Source organism: Xenopus tropicalis, chromosome 1, assembly GCF_000004195.4.
Source record: "Xenopus tropicalis strain Nigerian chromosome 1, UCB_Xtro_10.0, whole genome shotgun sequence".
Classification (NCBI taxonomy): Eukaryota; Metazoa; Chordata; class Amphibia; order Anura; family Pipidae; genus Xenopus; species Xenopus tropicalis.
The window spans coordinates 144370509-144389472 of NC_030677.2; the positions used below are offsets into that span (position 1 = coordinate 144370509).

At 39.7% G+C, this 18964-nt stretch overlaps 1 protein-coding gene across 1 annotated transcript in view; it reads left to right on the forward strand.

Moving 5' to 3' along the window:
* Positions 1 to 18488, forward strand: part of tbc1d10a (TBC1 domain family member 10A) — a 28500-nt gene extending 10012 nt beyond the window's left edge. Inside the window, 8 exon segments of the mRNA NM_001142904.1 lie at positions 4593 to 4692; positions 9063 to 9170; positions 9335 to 9441; positions 10285 to 10399; positions 10479 to 10544; positions 14820 to 15009; positions 16792 to 16946; positions 17032 to 18488. Of these exon segments, the coding sequence (NP_001136376.1) occupies positions 4593 to 4692; positions 9063 to 9170; positions 9335 to 9441; positions 10285 to 10399; positions 10479 to 10544; positions 14820 to 15009; positions 16792 to 16946; positions 17032 to 17529 (1339 nt within the window). The 3' untranslated portion in view covers positions 17530 to 18488.
* Positions 18489 to 18964: the final 476 nt, after the last annotated feature.

An 18964-nucleotide genomic window follows, 5' to 3' on the forward strand; every position in this document is an offset into this window, starting at 1 on the left:
AATGATTTACTAGATCCAGGATTTGGTTCTGTACTATGCCCATTTCCATCACTTTTTGAAGGGTTCAGATTTACTTACTAGCTCCTCATCTCTACTTCAAATCCACCCGAGGAAAGGCATAGAAACACTATTGGGGGAATTCACAAAAGTGGTGCCATTCATTTCACTTTAAAGGTGTATCCTGAAGGGTACTCAAAGTGTACCCAGGAAAATTATATATCAATATTTTCAGGACAAGCTGAGGGCACTGCTGCTAAAACTAAAATTTTGCCTGGGAGGTTTTAGTTTTCATTTAACTAAAGATATATACAATATTTTAATTCAAAACTTTTTTTATTCCATCATTCATTAAGCTAAAACTAGCATAATTGCTAGCATAGCAAGCATAATAATGCAAATGTGAGGTAAAAACTTTTTATATATAAGGTATAAATTAATATTTTCTGTTTTTCTCAAAGTTTAACTTGTTTATAAAAATGCACCTAGGGTTAGACAGAAACGGGTCCCCTGCCAATAGGCTGCTAATCCTCATTAATCTGCTAATGAACCCCCAATGGTGCCCCTACAAGTGGTGGTACACTGAGCTTTACTCCCTTTTGAAAATGTCAAGATAAATGTCCAGAAAGATGTTGTTCAAAATGTTGTTTAAAAGACAGATTCACAAAAGTATCTGTAAACTGTCTTTCTTTCACCAAAAAGTGACAATTGACTAGGAATTTATGTGGATTTTTGTTTGTGGATATGGAGAAAGTGTTTTACACCAGTTTTAACCAAACTCCAAAAAAAGGCTATCTCCACTTTTGCCCCCACCCACCTTTTATATGTCAACTGCTTGCTTCCCACTGAATGCCAACATGTACCAGCACACAGTGTTTTGTTATAAATGATATGCCATAGGCTTCTTGTATAAGCCAAAGAGAGAGATCACTAAACACTAGGCAAATTTGCACCTGGGCAGTAACCCCATAGCAACCAGTCAGTGATTCGCTTTTGTTCCAGCCAGCTGCAAGTAGAACAATAAAAATAAATTCCTCATTGCCATGGACTACTGCCCAGGTGCGAATTTGCCCAGTGTTTATAAATTACCCCAGTTTGTTTTGTTCTCCACTTATAGGTGTTGTAAAACAAAATAAGATTTCTTATGCAGAGTCATCCTCCCTAGATTTGTAAGTATTCTGTAATATCCATGCAGCAGGGCTTCCATGCCTCCATATGCTATGTCAGTGCTGTCCAACTGGCGGCCCGTGACCCCCCTCTGTGTGGCCCCCTCCTGTCTGGCTGCTTTGATGGCTTACCTTTGTGTAAGATTTAAATTATATCAGTACTGTTATTAACTGGCCCCCTGCATGGTTCTCATGTCTGATTTAGGCTGTAATCCCCCTGTATTGTTTAAACATGTAATCTCCTGTGTTGTTCACACCTTTTAATCCCTGCATTGTTCACCCCCTGCAGTGTTTAAACCTCAGGCTCAGGCTGTAATCACCCCCATTGTTAAACTGTTCACACCTCAGACATTGTATGTACTGCCTGGACTATGCTGCCTGTGTGTATGGCACACACAGGGAGAATAGGGTAGATAGATTATGGCACATAGACTGCATGAACAGGGAGGGTATGGCACACACAGGTAGAGCAGGCAGATTATGGCACACACAGGCAGGGTAGGGCAGGCAGAGCATGGCACACACAGGCAGGGTAGGGCAGGCAGAGTATGGCACACACAGGCAGCATAGGGGCAGGCAGAGTATGGCACACACACAGGCAGCATAGGGCAGGCAGAGTGCTACCTGTGTATGCCATACTCTGCCTGCTCTGTGCTGCCTGTGGGAGGTTAACCTGGCAGGGGTTTGTTGTGGGTTTGTTAGCAGTTGGAAATAGCCATTAAATGGTCCCTAAGGTGTGTAATTATGTTGCTGGGGTTGCTGTGCTATCCACAGGGGAGGAGGAGACATATGGATTTAAGGGTATATCTTAATATGACATAATATGATTCTTTCACATATGAATGACGGTTGATATCCCCGCAGTAGGGACAAAGTATTTGGGATTTTGCTGTGATACCACCATTGTGATAAAATAGGTGTGGGTGTGGTTTAAAAAAGGGGAGTGGTTAAAACTGGCTTCCATTAGCGGCCCTCCACCATTTATGCGAGAGAAATTCCGGCCCTCGGCACCGAAGAAGTTGGACAGCACTGTGCTATGTTATAGCCTATATAGATTTACACTGAAATACTGTCTTTGTTCTGTTTGTAAGGTTTGCTGACCTTTGTGGGGGAGTAATTTTTTTCTCTGCTCCTCTTACTTCCTGGTGAGGAAGTTGTGCTTCTCCTGTTATCATACAATGGGAAATTAGTACAGAGATACAGTTCTTTCCATAGCCTGCTAAATATAGCACATGCAAGTGAAACTTTAGGCCATGAAAGAATAGTTTCATTAAAGAAGCCAGCCAATTTAATGCAGGGGTAGATATTTAGCTGATGGAGGCATTGGAAGGCCTTGATTTACAGCCCATTGCATCTCCTTTTATATTTCAAATGTTGCCTTCCCCCATTGGCTTCCACTGTAGGATCTAACACTTTATAACTTAGATTTGAGCTAATTATTCCAATATAGATCTGGCAAAGTACTGAACCCTAGTATGCAGGGTTTTCCAATTAAAGGGGTTGTCCACTCTCCAAACTTTTTTCCAGTACACTTGTTTACAGATAGTACTTAAGAAACAAGTCCAGTTGCTTCAAATTTATTTATACTAGATATACCATGACCTGGATGAATGAAAATCTTCATAGACATAAGAAAGAGAAACTTTTTTTAACTTGCTTTCTAAGCAATTTAGCAAACTGTTCTAGTTCGACACTAGTTGATCCATTTCGTATCTTTGACCCTGTTGGGTATCATCAAAGGCAGCTCTTATAATTCATATAGTTTCAACTGATCTGATGATGCATATTTCAGGCCATATGGGATTTGCAAAAAAAAAAAGAGTTGGATTTGTTGCTTTTCCCTCTCCTATATTACATCATGTTCAAAAATTGTGTTGGAATGACAGACAAACGGACTTGCTTTTTATCAAGTGCTCAGCAGAATGGTGAGCAGTGCTGTTGGCAGCAGTTAAATCCTAGACAAACTTTTTGGTTTTGAAACTGCTTGTTGTACTTTGCATTGAGAGCTAGCTGCAGGACTGTGTACAGAGTGCAATGACAAATGCTCTTTAGCCTATGGAAGCTGATGTAGCCTTCCCCTCCCACTTCCCTATTCCAGGATTGACTCCACATATCTTACCCTTCCCAGGATTGTAGCACTACATTATTATACAGCACAGAGGGACACTCCTGCATTTTTCTACATCAGAGGACAGTTCTGCCATTTGGCTTCAGAATGAACTTTTCCAAAGCAGTGCAGCTGTTATTTCAGTGAAGATTTCAAATTTTAGTGTTGTGAAAAACTATTCTTTTACCTCTACTATTATATAACTGTGCTCTCTGTTGCTTCGACAGGAAGTTACACTTTTCTTCTATCCTGTTTGGTGTTTTTTATGACACATACCTAACTTCACCCTGCTATGATTAACGACTGTTAAAGGATGAGAGGCACAAAGCTTCACTGATCCAGGGGACTGTTAAAACCTAGGGAGAGATTTGGGTTTTTGTGGGTAGACCAACAGGGGTCACTGGAAGAATTAAGAGTTTTTCAGAAAAGACAGAAAGCATGGGTTATCTAATTATATGACCAGGATTTAAGTTATTTATGTTCATGTCCATTTCCATGTCTGGACTGAGATACAAAATAGGCCCTGTCATTCCAAGTACATAGAAGCCCAATGAATAGTGATTGTCATGGCATCTTACAGCCTCCCCTAGGCTTATGCTAGAATCTACAGATTGCCAGTCTGGTTCTGCCTATTTCCTTGGCTGGTTCCAGCAAATATACAAAAGGTTTTGCCCTAGCACACTTGATTTTTGCTGCTATATTACTGAAAAATTTTTCTACCTTGCGAGTATACAACCCCCTCCTTTCACCCTTTGTTGTAATTATTTTGTTAGCAGGAGTTCTTTATGCAGAGGGATAATCTCTGCACTGGTAATCTCATTATCTACCTCGCAAGGACCAAACATGGAGAAGCTTCAATCTCCATGTTTACCTTGTTCATCTCAAGAAATAACAGAAACCATAGATTTTCATGATTAGCAGATTAGGCAGAAAAGTATGTTCAGCACAAGTCCTATAGCACTTAACTCCCCTGTCAGTGTTGGTAGTAGACATGTGCTTGTCTAACAGTGACTGTGCCTGTTCTGCCAACCCCAAATTCCAGCTCTATTAAGTATGTCTGAGATAGGGCCAAAATTATTGGTTTCTGCCTCCACTGAAATTGTCCACAACTCCCATAGGTTTTACTACTTTCAAACAAGTCTTCATTGCTTGTTAATGTACTTAATTTGGGTTTATGTATGCCCATATTAGCTTCTGAAAGCCACAGGGCTGTGCAATAAATAAAAGGAGAATGCAAATAGTCAAATAACCAGTTTATGGCAATATAATGGTAGGTTGGTTTTAGTGATACCATAAAAACTTCCTACTTTGTGTTTTTACAGGCAGGACGATTTACCGGTGGAGGTGCTGAGGCAGAGGGAGGCAAAATGGCTGGACATGCTGTCAAACTGGGATAAATGGATGGCAAAGAAACACAAAAAGGTATGTGAAAAATATTATTTGTGTAGTAATGAAGGTGTTAACAGGCTCCAACCAAGAAATGTTCTGGTTTCCTCCCTCTTCTCTAAACTTTCCTAAATATGTCATCAGCCAGTGACCCTCCCCTTTAAACTGAATGCAGTGTGACAGGAGTTCTCTGAGCATGCTGAAATGCTCTAGATCAGCTTATACATAGCACTTCAGGAACAAATTCCTGCTTTGCGCCGCATAGACCAAAGGCTGAGGAGATGGCCTGCTTCAAGGTCAGTTGGATAGCCTTGGGCATGAGTGGCCAGCTAGTATCTCTACAGCAGTAAGCACTGTATTTCCCAATGGGGCATCCTTTAGGAAATCATTGGACCAGTGCATCTGTGGCCCCTGTGCAACATAAATGCAACCAGAAGTTAACTAACCCCACCCAAAACACCAGGTAAAATTGTTCATGAGTTAGGACCCCACTTGGCCTTCTGTGTTTGGGTGGGGGGGTTTGCACAGTTTTCTTTCCTATTGTTATGCCATTGCTTGCTTACCTCACATTTTTTTATTTGAATAAACCTTATATCTAATTTCACTGGCATTTTTTTTTCTGCAAATAAGCCAGTTTTAGCAATTTTTTATTATGAGGGTAGAGGATATTTTGTCTGAAGTGTTGGACTACTGCCTACAGATTTAGCAGTAGTCCAACTACTCACTCACTTGTGTGTCTAGGTGTATGGTACTAATCTTCAGGCTTGTAGTATTTTATATACAAATTAAGTATATTTATTTTATTTAAGCATAGATATTTAATACAGGTTCTTACAGTAGTGTAACACGTCTGACGTTGAGTATCAGAGAAAGAGTTAAGTGTTCAAATAGTGTTCAGAATTATTATTTTTTGAGTAACATTTACCAAAATAGATACATTTTGAGGAAGGAATGGTCCATCATTGGCTGTAATCTTTATTTTATAAAGTGGAGAACCTATTGCAATCTTCAGAAAAGAGAGCTCATGAAAGTGGTCAAATGAAACCCATTTCTTTAATTTTGTAAAATATTGAGCCCTAAAGATTATCACGTTTTGTAATGATGGAATCCCTTTAAATACACCCGTTTCACCTGTGGCACAACATTTTAACCACAAGTTTCATTCTGCATAGAGATGCTTTAATATCCAAAAACAAGCACGATGAATCATTAGTAAAAAAAAAAAAAAGACAAGGTCAAGCTTGCAGATCTGCTAGTATATTTCTAAAATCTGCAAGTGGTTAAAATGCTAGTTTGTTTTTGTCAGGATGCAGGAAATAGATTTCCTTTTAACCCTTCCCTCTGGGCAGCATGCTGCAGAGTGAGGAGTTAGTGGCTGGATCTGTAACCGCAGAGCTGTAACGCTGCTAACAATAATTGTCGGGAGGGGGTTGCTGACAGGCAAGAACAGTGCAAGTTCAGTCTTGCTGCCATTGCAGTTTCATGTGCTTTATGACTTGCTGTGATTTGAGAGATCTGCAGTAGGAATCAGTTAATCTGCCTGAGCACTGTCATTATAGGGTGATTAATATTAATAGAGTAAAATCAGTATGAGTGGGGGAGGGATAAGAGAAGACACAAAGAGTTATATTGTTCTGATACAGGCATGGCATTTCTTATTGGAAACCCAAAAGCTCTGAATGACGGGAAGGCCGTCTTCCATAGCGTTCCTATTTCTCTTTTAATAATGAAAAAGTAGTTCATACTCGATCCAAACAAAAATGAGTAACTCCATATGGTGGTGGTTTATATTCATGATAGTTTCATAGTATGCTGTCTAAATTATCAATATACTCCTTACCGGTAAACCCCAGGCCCCAAGAATTAAAGTAGATCCCATACCTGTATTTCATAATTTAATAAGTGCATGCTTAGGAGTTTCTTATTAGATTGCGCACTTGCAGAGAAAGAAATGTTACAAGGGTTGCTCCTATATGAACAAAATATATATAAAGTGGGGTTGGGGGGGGGATGAAGAGATCATCTGCACTCAATCATGTTAATATATTAAGGACATCAACTCATTTTGTGCATAAAGTTTCAAGCTGGCCAACTACGTCAAAGTCATCCCCGGTCTGGCCAGTCCTACATTCACTTTTATCTGATTCGTTAAAGGAGAAGGAAAGGTCTAATCCCTGGGGGGTGCCATAATGTTTAGGCATCCCCCCCCCCCCCCCCCCCCCCCCCCCCACTGCGTTGAGTGAAAAGCTGAACTTAAGCAAGAAAGTTGTCTTTTTAACTTCCCGGGATTCCAAAGATGAGTGAAAGAAGAGTGTCGCTCTGTTCCATGAACCCGAGCCACCCCCAGTGATAGTTGCTTTCCTTGTCCCTGAGCCACCTCCAGTGATAGTTGCTTGTAAGAGTTCTAGTGTATCCATGGGCATTTTTACATGAATTAAGTAGTACCTCTTGTTTTCCTAAGTTAAAACTGTGCTTTTTTTTATTCAACACCACAAGAATTACCTGATAAATATAGGGTATGATGGGAGCTACAGGAAAGAGCTCAGCATCTGTGTAAACTAATACCAAAAGGGAAAGCGGTGCTCACCATTGAACTACATACCCCTTGTGTCACCCTTGCACAAAATATAAACCTGTTACATACATAATGCAAATCTAATAGCTCTACTTTGGAGGGGATAAGGCTACTTTAATTTGTCCACCTCCCAATTGGCAATCAGAACAATATAACACATTCAGAATGCTCACATAACTAGTACATGAAGGCATAATCTGCAGTTACTCAGCTATACTCCCCCATACACTGTTCCCTCTGAACTGTGTGTATGTGCAAACACACACATTTTGAATCCATCAGATAGCTACAAATTTCGGTGTGCACAGTGAGTTTTGTGGAAAAACAATTGTGTAATTATTCTGACCCAACCACTTCTCTGCGCATTCAGTCTTAAATCGATAATTTTTGCGCACACAGCCAAAAAACCTTGCCCCACCCATTCCCTAAAGGCTGTCAGGAGTTTGAGAATTTTCTGTCGCATGGAGAGTTGCAGCTTAACAGCCCAAAACTAGATTGTTGGGGCACAGTCTTTTTGCGCAACAAGTAAAATGTAACTTTCAAAGCTCAGTTTATTGCCTGTAGCCTAACTTTTATGTTATGGACATTCATACATTATTCCAGAGTTAACTTTGGCTCCATACTGCGAATCATTGCCCTGCGGAAAGGTGATTTATTTCCCCAAGCTTCAGTGTTTAAGTAGATCAGAACAATTTTTCCCTTGCAGCATTTCCCTTTTGCTCCATACATTCTCCTTCATTTTAAGCATGATGCTGTTAGCACAATGATGCTTTCCTGCTTTGGTAGTGTGCTGAGGGAAGGAGGAGATGATATGAGTTTGTCCCATACATATCAGATAGGATTTGAGATGGGGTTTTGTTGTTTCCTTGCTAACACCCATACTAGCTGTATTTAGTGTTAAGCCTTTGATATAGGTGACACATTCAAAGCTTTCTATGTGTTTCTTTGTGCCTAACTTTGTTAGTCTTCATGTGTGCTTTTTCCTTGAATTCACTGACTAATTAGAAAACTGACAGTTTTATTTAGTAAACAATACTTTACAGCTTCAGATTACCTGGTTCTGAATCTTGGCAAGGTTGCCAAACGAGCAGATCTTCTCCCAATATGACCACCTAATGGAGGCCATACGGAGGCAGATTTTAGCTGATTTTCAGACTGATTTGGCAACTTATCTGCCAATGCATGGGCATCCCCGATGGGCCTACCTGACTTACATCTGGCCTAAAATTTGCCAGATTTCGGTCAGGTATTATTTTCCATCAGAGTAGGGACCGCTTTGGCTCGTTGATAGGGTCCTCTGTCCAACGACACCTATGCCTGCAATTTTAATTCAGTTGTTTGGCCCTAGGGCTAAATGATCGAATTAGCCCAATATCACACACCTCGAAAGAAGATCTGCTCAATTGTTGACCTTGCCAAATGAGCGGGTCACAATGTGTATGGCCACATTAAGGTGGGCTATATCAGGCTCATTTTGAATTAAAACAGCAGGCATAGGCACCATCGGACGGAGGACGGCATCAACGAGTCGATGCGGGTCCCAAACCAATTGAAAATTAAACCTGCCCATTCGAGATCTGGCCAATTTTAGGCCAGATGTTGGTCAAGTAGGCCTGTCGGTGGAGCCGATACATGGGATCGGCAGCTGAAATCTGTAATGTGCCATTAAGGGTAATGGCAGCAGGCAGAAATAACCCTACATAGGATACCATGGTAATCACGCTGTCCCTACAGATACATTTGCTGGTCAGGCGATTATTGTGCAAAAATGCAGCAGTGAGCAAGAAATAATGATAATGCTTGTGATAACAATACCTTATTTTTTGTACAGATAAAGCTGCGATGTCAGAAGGGTATCCCTCCTTCACTGCGTGGCCGTGCTTGGCAATACCTTTCGGGAAGCAAAGTTAAGATGAATCAAAGCCCCAATAAATTCATTGTAAGTAATGCCATTTAGCTGGAACACAGTGTAGCATATAAGCACCGTTCCTTGTTAAGTGAGTGTTTGATGTGTGATTTTTACTTACAAGTAATTCCATAAACGGGGACACTTCACATTATGTGCAAATTAAGTTTTCTTTTGTCCTCTTCGTTCATACATAGGAGCTGGACTCCATGACAGGTGATCCCAAATGGCTGGATGTCATAGAAAGAGATCTACACAGGCAGTTTCCATTCCATGAAATGTTCGTTGCTCGAGGGGGGCATGGGTGAGTTAATGACATTAGTAATAATTACATTAGTGATATTGACATGTTATTTTGACAAGTTATGGGAATGTGTCTGATTTATTAGGAAAGAATGGCACCAATCTTTATTTTTGTACAAAAACCCTCCCAAGGCTAATCCAGCTCAGTGATAGGTTAGAGTGATGGGTTAGAGTGCTGTTTACATTTGTACTCCAGCTTATGGAAGGATTGCCCCCCCCACCCAGCTCAGCTTGACAGACAGAAGCATATCTCTCTACTGGTCATGTAAGTAGCTCTCTCCTTAGCCTCGGTATTTTGCTGAGCAGGGGTCCGTTTTGTACAAAAAGAAGGCTGCAGCCCTTCTTTCAAAGTAATACATACATGTTTGTATTTATTGCCCTAGAAATGTAGTACAGGTATGGGATCCCTTATCCGGAAACCCAATATCCAGAAAGCTCCAAATTAAGCCTGTCTCCCATAGACCCCATTTAATTTTAAATAATTCAGATTTTGAAAATTGATTTCCTTTTTCTCTGTAAAAATAAAACAGTGCTTTGTATTTGATATATAATTAATCCTTACTGGATGTAAAATAATCCTATTGGGTTTAATTAATGTTTTATTGATTTCTTAGTCAACTTAAGGTATGAAGATCCAAATTACAGGAAGACCCCTTATCCGGAATACCCTTGGTCCCGAGCATTCTGGATAACAGGTCCTGTACCTGTATAACTTTTTTTTTTTTGCTCTTGGATCTGCAATTACAGATTGGCCCTCAGTGGGCTATCTTGTAAATTTAAACTTAAGCTTTTATAGAAAATTTGCCAAAGGCTGTGATCACTTCTGAATTCCTTCTGTTTGCAGCCAACAGGATCTATTTAGGGTTCTCAAAGCATATACGCTGTACCGCCCCGAGGAAGGATACTGCCAAGCACAGGCTCCTATAGCAGCTGTCTTACTCATGCATATGCCAGCAGAGGTAAGAATGGTAAATCTTCCTCCCTCAAATATCATTGATAGGTAAAGTTCGTTTGATTGAGGGCTTTTTTTTCTTTCAGCAAGCCTTCTGGTGTTTGGTGCAGATCTGTGACAAGTACCTGCCAGGGTATTACAGTGAGAAGTTGGTAAGAAATTCTAGTTTGACTTTGTTTTGTACACTCAAAATAATTCCTAAATGGTCTTTTAAGGAATAGTATCATTCAAAAAATGTATATAGACCAAAACTATGACATAAATTTAGATAAGTAGACTGGTGTTGAAAGTTTTGTGATTAATATTATTACGTATTAAAATTGGGCTTGTGTCTAAGTTGAATAACCCAATATATTTTATTCTACAAGATTTCAGACAAAGCACTTCAGCTGTGTCAATAGGCATTATTAGTGGTCCTTATGTAAATCACCAATAATTGTTTGAAAGGCTTGGAACTTTACAAAGGATATAGACATACTACAATAGTATGTTTTGTTTGACTTTTCTCATCTTCCCTAGGGCCAGAACTAAGGGTATACAGCAGATACACGTGCCTTTAGTTCTATTTGGCGTAGGGGTGCACAGAATGCAGGATTCGGCCAAGATTCTGCCTTTTTAAGCAGGATTTGGATTTGAATCCAGATTTACTCTTCCTTGTTCTAATTTTGCATATGCAAATTAGGATTTGGATTCCGTTTGGTATTCGGGCGAATCTTTCGCAAACGATTCCGCGCATCCCTAGTTTGGCGGGAGGCTACATTTTTTTTTTTCGAGGGCTGTGGGGATCAAGCAGCTGTGGGAAGGTACGTGGGCCAAGCTCTTTTATAGTGGTTGTGTGCTGGTAGAGCAGGGGTAAGCAGGCAGGGCACTGGGTCAAGTATGAATACATAAAGTGACAATACAGAGAAGATTAGTGTGTCACATGAGTTACATCCATTATTTTAATTTACATTCCAGTGCTTCCATATACAGCAATATAAGCAAGTGTCTCCATTTGTAATGTATATGTTTATTACTTTTGCCTACCCACTGCTTGAAGCTGGGGCTTCTCTAATTTCCTTTTGGTAGTTATGAGTTACTTGGCCTGGAAAAGGGCCGCTGTTAAAAAATATCCATAGATATACATAATTGAAAGCATCTTCCGGGATATCTAAGTCTTAACAGAGCAACAAAGGTTCCATTTAGTTAGCATATTGATTTTTCCAACAGTCCAAAAGACATGATGTTATTTGCATTTCCACATCATGTACGTTATTGCTGAATAACTAAGCAGGTAGGATTCAGAGTAATCTGGAAGTGCTATTAATGTCACTGTTTTCCACAGTTCGGTTCAGCATATAATAATAAATATAAGTAAAATGAAACCCTACTGTATTCACTAACCTTAAACCCCCCCCCCCCCCCCAGCACTTCTCTGCCATCTTCGTTGATTTTCCCATTTATTCTTTGCAGTGTCCTGGGCCGGTGCATAAGCAGTATAGTAAATGTGGAAATATCTTTAAAAATGACTATACTGTGCAAGCACCAGCCTAAGGGTGACATAAGGAATTCCTGGAAAAAATCATAGAAGATGGCATCTCTCTAATGGAAAGTCTCCTAGGCCTGTGCCTATATTTAGAGAAGAGACGTGTCGGCCCATGGTTCCAGGGTAGTGATTAGTCACGGGGGGGTTGCAATAGGCAAATTGCTTTTTTAACACAAGCCCTGTTAATTAAGCTTATGTTTAATACAGTTGTATATTGGCTCTTTAACAATACTGGGCTAGATTTACAGCATGGGAGAAAGGCAATGAGGTCTGTATCTACCAGGAAAAAATGCAAGCAAAATGTGTCTCTAACTTTTTTAACATTACACAAAATTTTTAAAAAATTACAGTAACTAAATTCCGCACCCCGCAGATAATTTTTTTGAAGCAGTAAATCATAAACATGGTGACATGGCACAAACACACATGTGAGTAATACTAGTTTCTCTTTTTAAATAAGTTAAATAAAGGCCCAACTAAGTATCTCTATAGGAAAGTCAGACAAAGTAAAGCAGGCAAGAGCTGATGGTTTCTGAATACTGAAATGGTGACATTAACCTTTCTGTTGCTTTCACATTCAAATCTATTTTCCACTGAAGCACAGAACACAGTCTATTCTTTCACAGCTCTTATTTTTGCTCAATAAACCAAGCATTGTTTTCCCCAGAGAATCTGAAATGTGCCAGCCTAGCAGTTCAGTGGCATGCCAATGTGTCATGCACATGGACAAATTCTGTTCATCTTTTCATCCATGTCATTCCAGTGTATATATGCTAGGAAGTTGTTTCTTATAAAGCCTTTATTATATGTCGCCGTGGTCGAAAGCATTTAAAGGAAAACTATGCCCCAGAATGAATACTTAACCAACAGATTATATCAGTTTATATCCTATTAAGTGGCCTATTAATGAATCTCGCCAAACTGGAATATATATATATCCGTAAATATTGCCCTTTTAGATCCTTTCCCTTGAGCCACCATTTAGTGATGGGCTGTGTGCTCCCTCAGAGATCACATGACCAGAAATTATGCAGCTCTAACTGTAACAGGAAGTAGTGTGGAAGCAAAAGGCACAACTCTCACCATTAATTGGCTGATGTGGCCTAGCATGTATGTGTGCCTTGGCTTGTTTGTGTGCACTGTGAATCCTATGATCCCAGGAGGCGGCCCTTAATTCTTAAAATGGCAATTTTCTATTTAAGATTACCCAATAGCACATATTACTAAAAAAGTATATCTTTGTGAAGATGGTTTATTTAGATGAAGCAGGGGTTTGCATGAGTTTGTTTATGTAATACATTTTTATATAGACCTTCATTGTAGCTTGCTACAGGTTTGAAGTGTAACATAGCTGAATATGTTTAAATGGTGCTAGCTAAGGCATGCTGTATTGCACAAGCCCTTTTACACCCAGAATTGTTTTTAATGGTCTCAGTGATGTTCTATAAAGTGGAGACGTGGAACACAACCCGCAGGATTCCTGAGTGGGGGAACGAAAAGGGCAGCAAATAATACACATGTTGCTTATTTCAATTGGTTTAAGCTGCTGCTGGAACCTGTTTGTGTTCTGTGATATAAAAGGATCCCCTTCTCATATTTTTATTTTGATCCAACCGTAAAAATAGGACATCATGTTCACTAACATAACTTAAAGGGATTCTGTCATGATTTTTATTGTGTACTTTTTATTTCTAAATTATACTGTTTACATAGCAAATAGCCATCTCAGTGCATTGTGCCTGAGCTTTCACAAAGAGCCAGCGCTACACATTAGTTCTGCTTTCAGATAACCCAGTGATCCCCAACCAGTGGCTCACCAACCCCTTGGATGTTGCTCCAAGTGGCATCAAAGCAGCTGCTCATTTTTTAATTCCTGGCTTGGGGGGCAAGTTTTGGTTGAATAAAAACCCAGTATAATGCCAAACAGAGCCTTTTGTAGGCTGCCAGTCCAAAGGTGCTATTAAATAGCCAATTATTTCTCTTATTGGCACCACCAGGAAACTTTTTCATGTTTTTGTTGCTCTCCAATACTTTTCCCATTTGAATGTGGCTCCAGGGTATAAAAGGCTGGGGGTCCCTGAGATAACTTATTGTTATCTTGTTATTCTCCTACTCCCATGTAACTGGAGGAGTCCCAAGCCGGACTTGGATTTCTTAGTATTGAGTGCTATTTTGATATCTACTGGGAGCTGCTATTTTGCTACCTTCCCATTGTTCTGCTGGGAGGGGGGTGATATCACTCCAACTTGCAGCGCTACAGTAAAGTGAGACTGAAGTTTATCAGAGCACAGGTTGCATGGCTGTGGCACCCTGGGATATGAAGAATATGGCTAGTCTCATGTGAAATTTCAAAATTAAATATAAGGAAATTGCTTTCTTTTTGAAAAACAGATTTCAATGCAGGATTCTGCTGGAGAAGCTCTATTACCTTATGACAGTATTGCTTTAATTATTGGCATGAAAATGCAACGCTTCCTATTTCTTGTACTTAGCAGGATATTATGACTGTTCGAGATGTAAGAAATACATATCATAAACAAGAATTGTGGTTGTAAAAAGTTCCTTTTGGGCTTTACAACAACCTAAAGTGGCATGCATTTCACATGACTCCTTCACAGAACTATTTAAAAACTAGTTCACACACGAAATGAGGGAAAAACAATCCCTTTAGAACTAATGTTGCTGGAAAATAGAATAAAAATAAATCTAGTATGGGGACAAATTTCTGATCTCCAAATCTTGTGTGCATGTGATGGAGCAGTTGAACAGTGACAGTCAAAGGTCTCTGAGGTGTTAGTTGATAGATATTCTGCGAATGACCTGTTCTACATCATTACATCGCTTTGATCATTTTAACAGCCAAAATGTATTCTTCAAAAATTGCTTCTTCTGTGCTATGCAGGAAGCTATTCAACTGGATGGAAGGATTCTCTTCTCACTGCTCCGCAAAGTGTCACCTGTGGCCTACAAGCACCTAAGCAAGTACAAAATCGATCCAATCCTATACATGACGGAATGGTTCATGTGCGCTTTCTCACGCACGCTCCCTTGGAGTTCTGTCCTGCGTGTCTGGGACATGTTTTTTTGTGAAGGTAATGATTGTGACTAGAGTAGTCACGCTACTAATTTACTACTATTTCCTCCTATAGCATTGACTATTTTTTCTGTTATATACAAAGCATGAAGGAATAATTTACTTAAAGGTCTTCACCACTGACTGCAATACGTATGCTGTTGGCACATTTGCAGAATACATGGCTATCATATTATATCATTATTATTATAATAACAACTGCCATTTCTATCATTGGAAACTGTGGGAATAGTCTGTGAACACGGTGCCCCCTTACACCGTTACCAGCATTTTACAAGATATGCAAGATAACAGCAGAGTGTTTAAGTTGTGTGAGATAATGTTTACTTTCTAAACCTGGTTACTGACACCTAAAAGTTTGATAGGCTGCACGAATATCCTCCCACATAAGCAGATTCATATATGTTTTTATAGTTCCCTTTCATTCTGCAGCATGCCTCATTTAGTTCAAATGGCTACAAGATGCTTATTGCTCTGCAGCAAGGTGCCAAACCCTTTCTCTTGCCTCTCTGGATTTTCCTGTCTTGCCACAGCTGGAGAAGATAGTATGGGTATGCCTATATGTCAGGAGTTTCATCTCCGAGTAGTGTGACGCTATAATTGGATATGGGCACCAACCAGGAGAGATCTGGAATGGGGGTATAGGATGTGAAGAACACTTACTCATTTAGGTGTGTTCATAGGCAGCATGGCCTGTCTGTACAGGGCCTGCAAGGACATGCCAAGAATTGTGTGTGTGTCTGTGTTTTGGTTACTGTTTCAGCATTAGTTAGCAGTCTGTCATGCCCTTCCCTTTATGTGTCATTTAATGTATTTGTTATTAGAATTTTTTTTTACTTTTACTCATTATTATCACAGTTAAGTACCTTATGCATTAAAGGAGAAGGAAAGGATTATTCAGTGGGGGGTGCCAAATATTAAGCACCCCCCCCAGTTACTGTAAACACTTACCTGATACCCCGGACTGGTACTCCTGAAATTGCATCAGCCTGGAGTACTTCTGTGGAAGCCCCATGGAGCAATCCTCCATTTGTAATTAGTCTATAGAAGCATACTTTATAAACATTATATTGTAGACATAAGTCTACAATATAAACATTAAATAAACCCAATAGGATAGTTTTGCCTCCAGTAAGGGATTAATTATATCTTAGTTGAAGTTACTGTTTTATAATTAAAGAGAAAAAGAAATATTCTTTAAAGATTTGAATTATTTGATTAAAATTGAGTCTATGGGAGATGGCCTTCCCATAATTTAGAACTTTCTAGATAACGTGTTTCCGAATAAGAGATCCTATACCTGTATATACATCCCTGCAGCAGTGTATGTATATTCATACAGAAGTATGTATGAGCCATCATTTGGATGTCATGTCTGTGTGTGTGTGTGTGTGTGTGTAACTTCCTGTGCTAAATGTCTCTCGGTGTGATTTTTATTATTTGCCGCTTCATCTGCAAAATTTCATTTTAACACGCAAGAGACTTGTTGCTATTATTGCTAAGGCACGAGCGGGCATTTTGCTTCTCATGAAAAAGTGGTGCCTGGCATTAGGGAATGAGATGCTGAGGTTGATGCTTAGCAGGGAGAGCGAGAGATTCACAGAGATGTATTTGGTGAAGGTGTTCAGGTTCAAGGCATTCAGGTCAGCATAGGCGGATTCATATGGTGGGGTAAGATGCAGAGGCTGATTCTGCATTAGGAGGGTTGTATTTGATTGGTGGTATGTTTTCAGATGCTTTATTTGCGTTTGTTGTTAATCCAACCTTTCCAATTTTGTAGGTGTTAAAATAATATTTCGCGTTGCGTTGGTTCTTCTGAAATACACTATTGGCTCTTCTGAGAAACTCAAAACCTGTCAGGGTCAGTACGAGACCATGGAAAAGCTAAAGGCTATCGAACCTCAATACATGTATGAGGGTTTCCTAATTGCAGAGGTGAGATTCTACAGCCTTCACTAATCACCTTTAGATATGAAAAAGAATACTTGTAAGTGACTTATTACTGTGTTCTTTCTCTTAGATATTAGACATTCCAATTACAGAACGAGATATAGAACGTGAGCATCTAATTCAGCTGAAGAAGTGGAAAGAAGAATTTGGGGAGCTACAGTACAAATGCCCTTCCCGCATGCATGGGTCCAAGGCTATTAGTGATTCTGAAACTGCAAGCCACAAGCTATTGACACACTCTCCTTCTATCATTCTTCCTCCCGATACAGCCACAGGACGGAAAAACAAGAAGCATGAGGAGAAAGAACAGGAGAAACAAAAAGCCAAGGAAACAAAAGAGAAGGAAAAACAGGAAAAAGAGAGAAAGAAACTAGAGAAGAAGAAAAAGGGCAAAGGAGACCAATCTAATGGAGCAGTAAAGGAGGAAAATGGAGGAGGAGGGACTATAGACCACCGGCAGGAACCGGAACAGTCTCTGATCCCTAAGCAATCCCTAAATGCAGCAATTAAAATGCACCAATCCAATGAGAGCTTGTGCTCTAAGGAAAGTGAAGACACCTATTTATAAAGTGTTTCCGCATTTAGAAAATGTAGGGATACAATCACCTTTCCTCTCTCCTAGGTGTCTCCATCAGGCATCCTGTAAGCTTCCACACACTACCCTCTAAATCACAGCTATATTGTGTAATAGCTTCAAAGTGACAGTGAGTAAAAGTGAGGGAAGGTAAACCTTTATGGAACTGGGAGGTGTAGAAACTAATCTGGATGGATAATATTTGCACATGGTAGGAATTTATGGATTATAAACATAGGACTGTACCGAGTTTACAACCATGCCACATATAACCATACTTTAGTAAGCTATGGTTTGAACCTAACACTGAAAGCCTGTTCTGCCTGAGAATTTTTTCCCAAGGCTCAACAGAAATGAGCAGTAAAATTCGGGCCACAAAGGGCAGTTGGAGAAATGTCATCCACTGTAGACTGTAAGATAATTTTCTGATTATGACTGGTGTCACTGTAAGAGGTGCCGAGTGCGCTCCCTGTACCATTCCAGATGTCTGACTGCTAAGAGCAGAACATCATCTACTATGCACAAAGATCTTATTGTTTTCTTTTTCCATGGGACCAACAAGAGAAGCTACAACATGAGGGCTCTCTTCCTTCATCCCACAGACACTCATTGTACCAATAAATGGATTAAAAGAATAGGAATCTTGCACCATATTCCGGTACAATGGAGTGTTTGTACTCTTGCCATGTCCAGTCTTAAAAGAGGAAATCTAAACTTGTAGTCAAGGAAATAAAGGATATACATTCAACATTACCTGATCGACACTATCTACCCCCTCCTGACACTACAGGATAGGGTTTGTATTACAGAATGTATTATATTGTTATACTAAACACAGCCAAGCAAAAAAAATATTTATTTATCTATGGTATTAGCTGTTGCAAAAAAAGCAAATAAAGAAGCTTGCCAATATTTAGATTTAAAATAAAAGGATTGTTTCCTGTTAAAAAATATTTGATTGTATTTGTTTTCACTGTTTCAATGTGTCATATTAAACTATGAAGAAACAGAGTTAAAAAAAACACATACATACATGACCTGTTATCCGGAATGCTTAGGACTTGGGGTTTTCCAGAAAAGGGGTCTTTCTGTAATTTGGAACTCAAAGGGACACCTGGGACATTGGTTGGAAGGTAGGTGAAATTCAGTTGCAGAGCTGGTATCTGTTTTTTTTTAACATTTTGGCACTTTCCAGTAAAATAGACTTTACATTCTTCAATGTCCCCTTTCTTTTCTACATGCACAGTAGGATTATAACTTATAAGCAAAACGCTTGCTTGACGTTCTACTGTGCATTTGTAACCGTTGAGCAGTGGAAGATGATGTGATATGGTGCTTTTACAGTAGTGAGTTTTCAGTGAACAGGAACACCAGTCCGGGCTATCAGGTAAGCAATTATATTAGTTGGGGTGTGCCTGACATTTGGCAC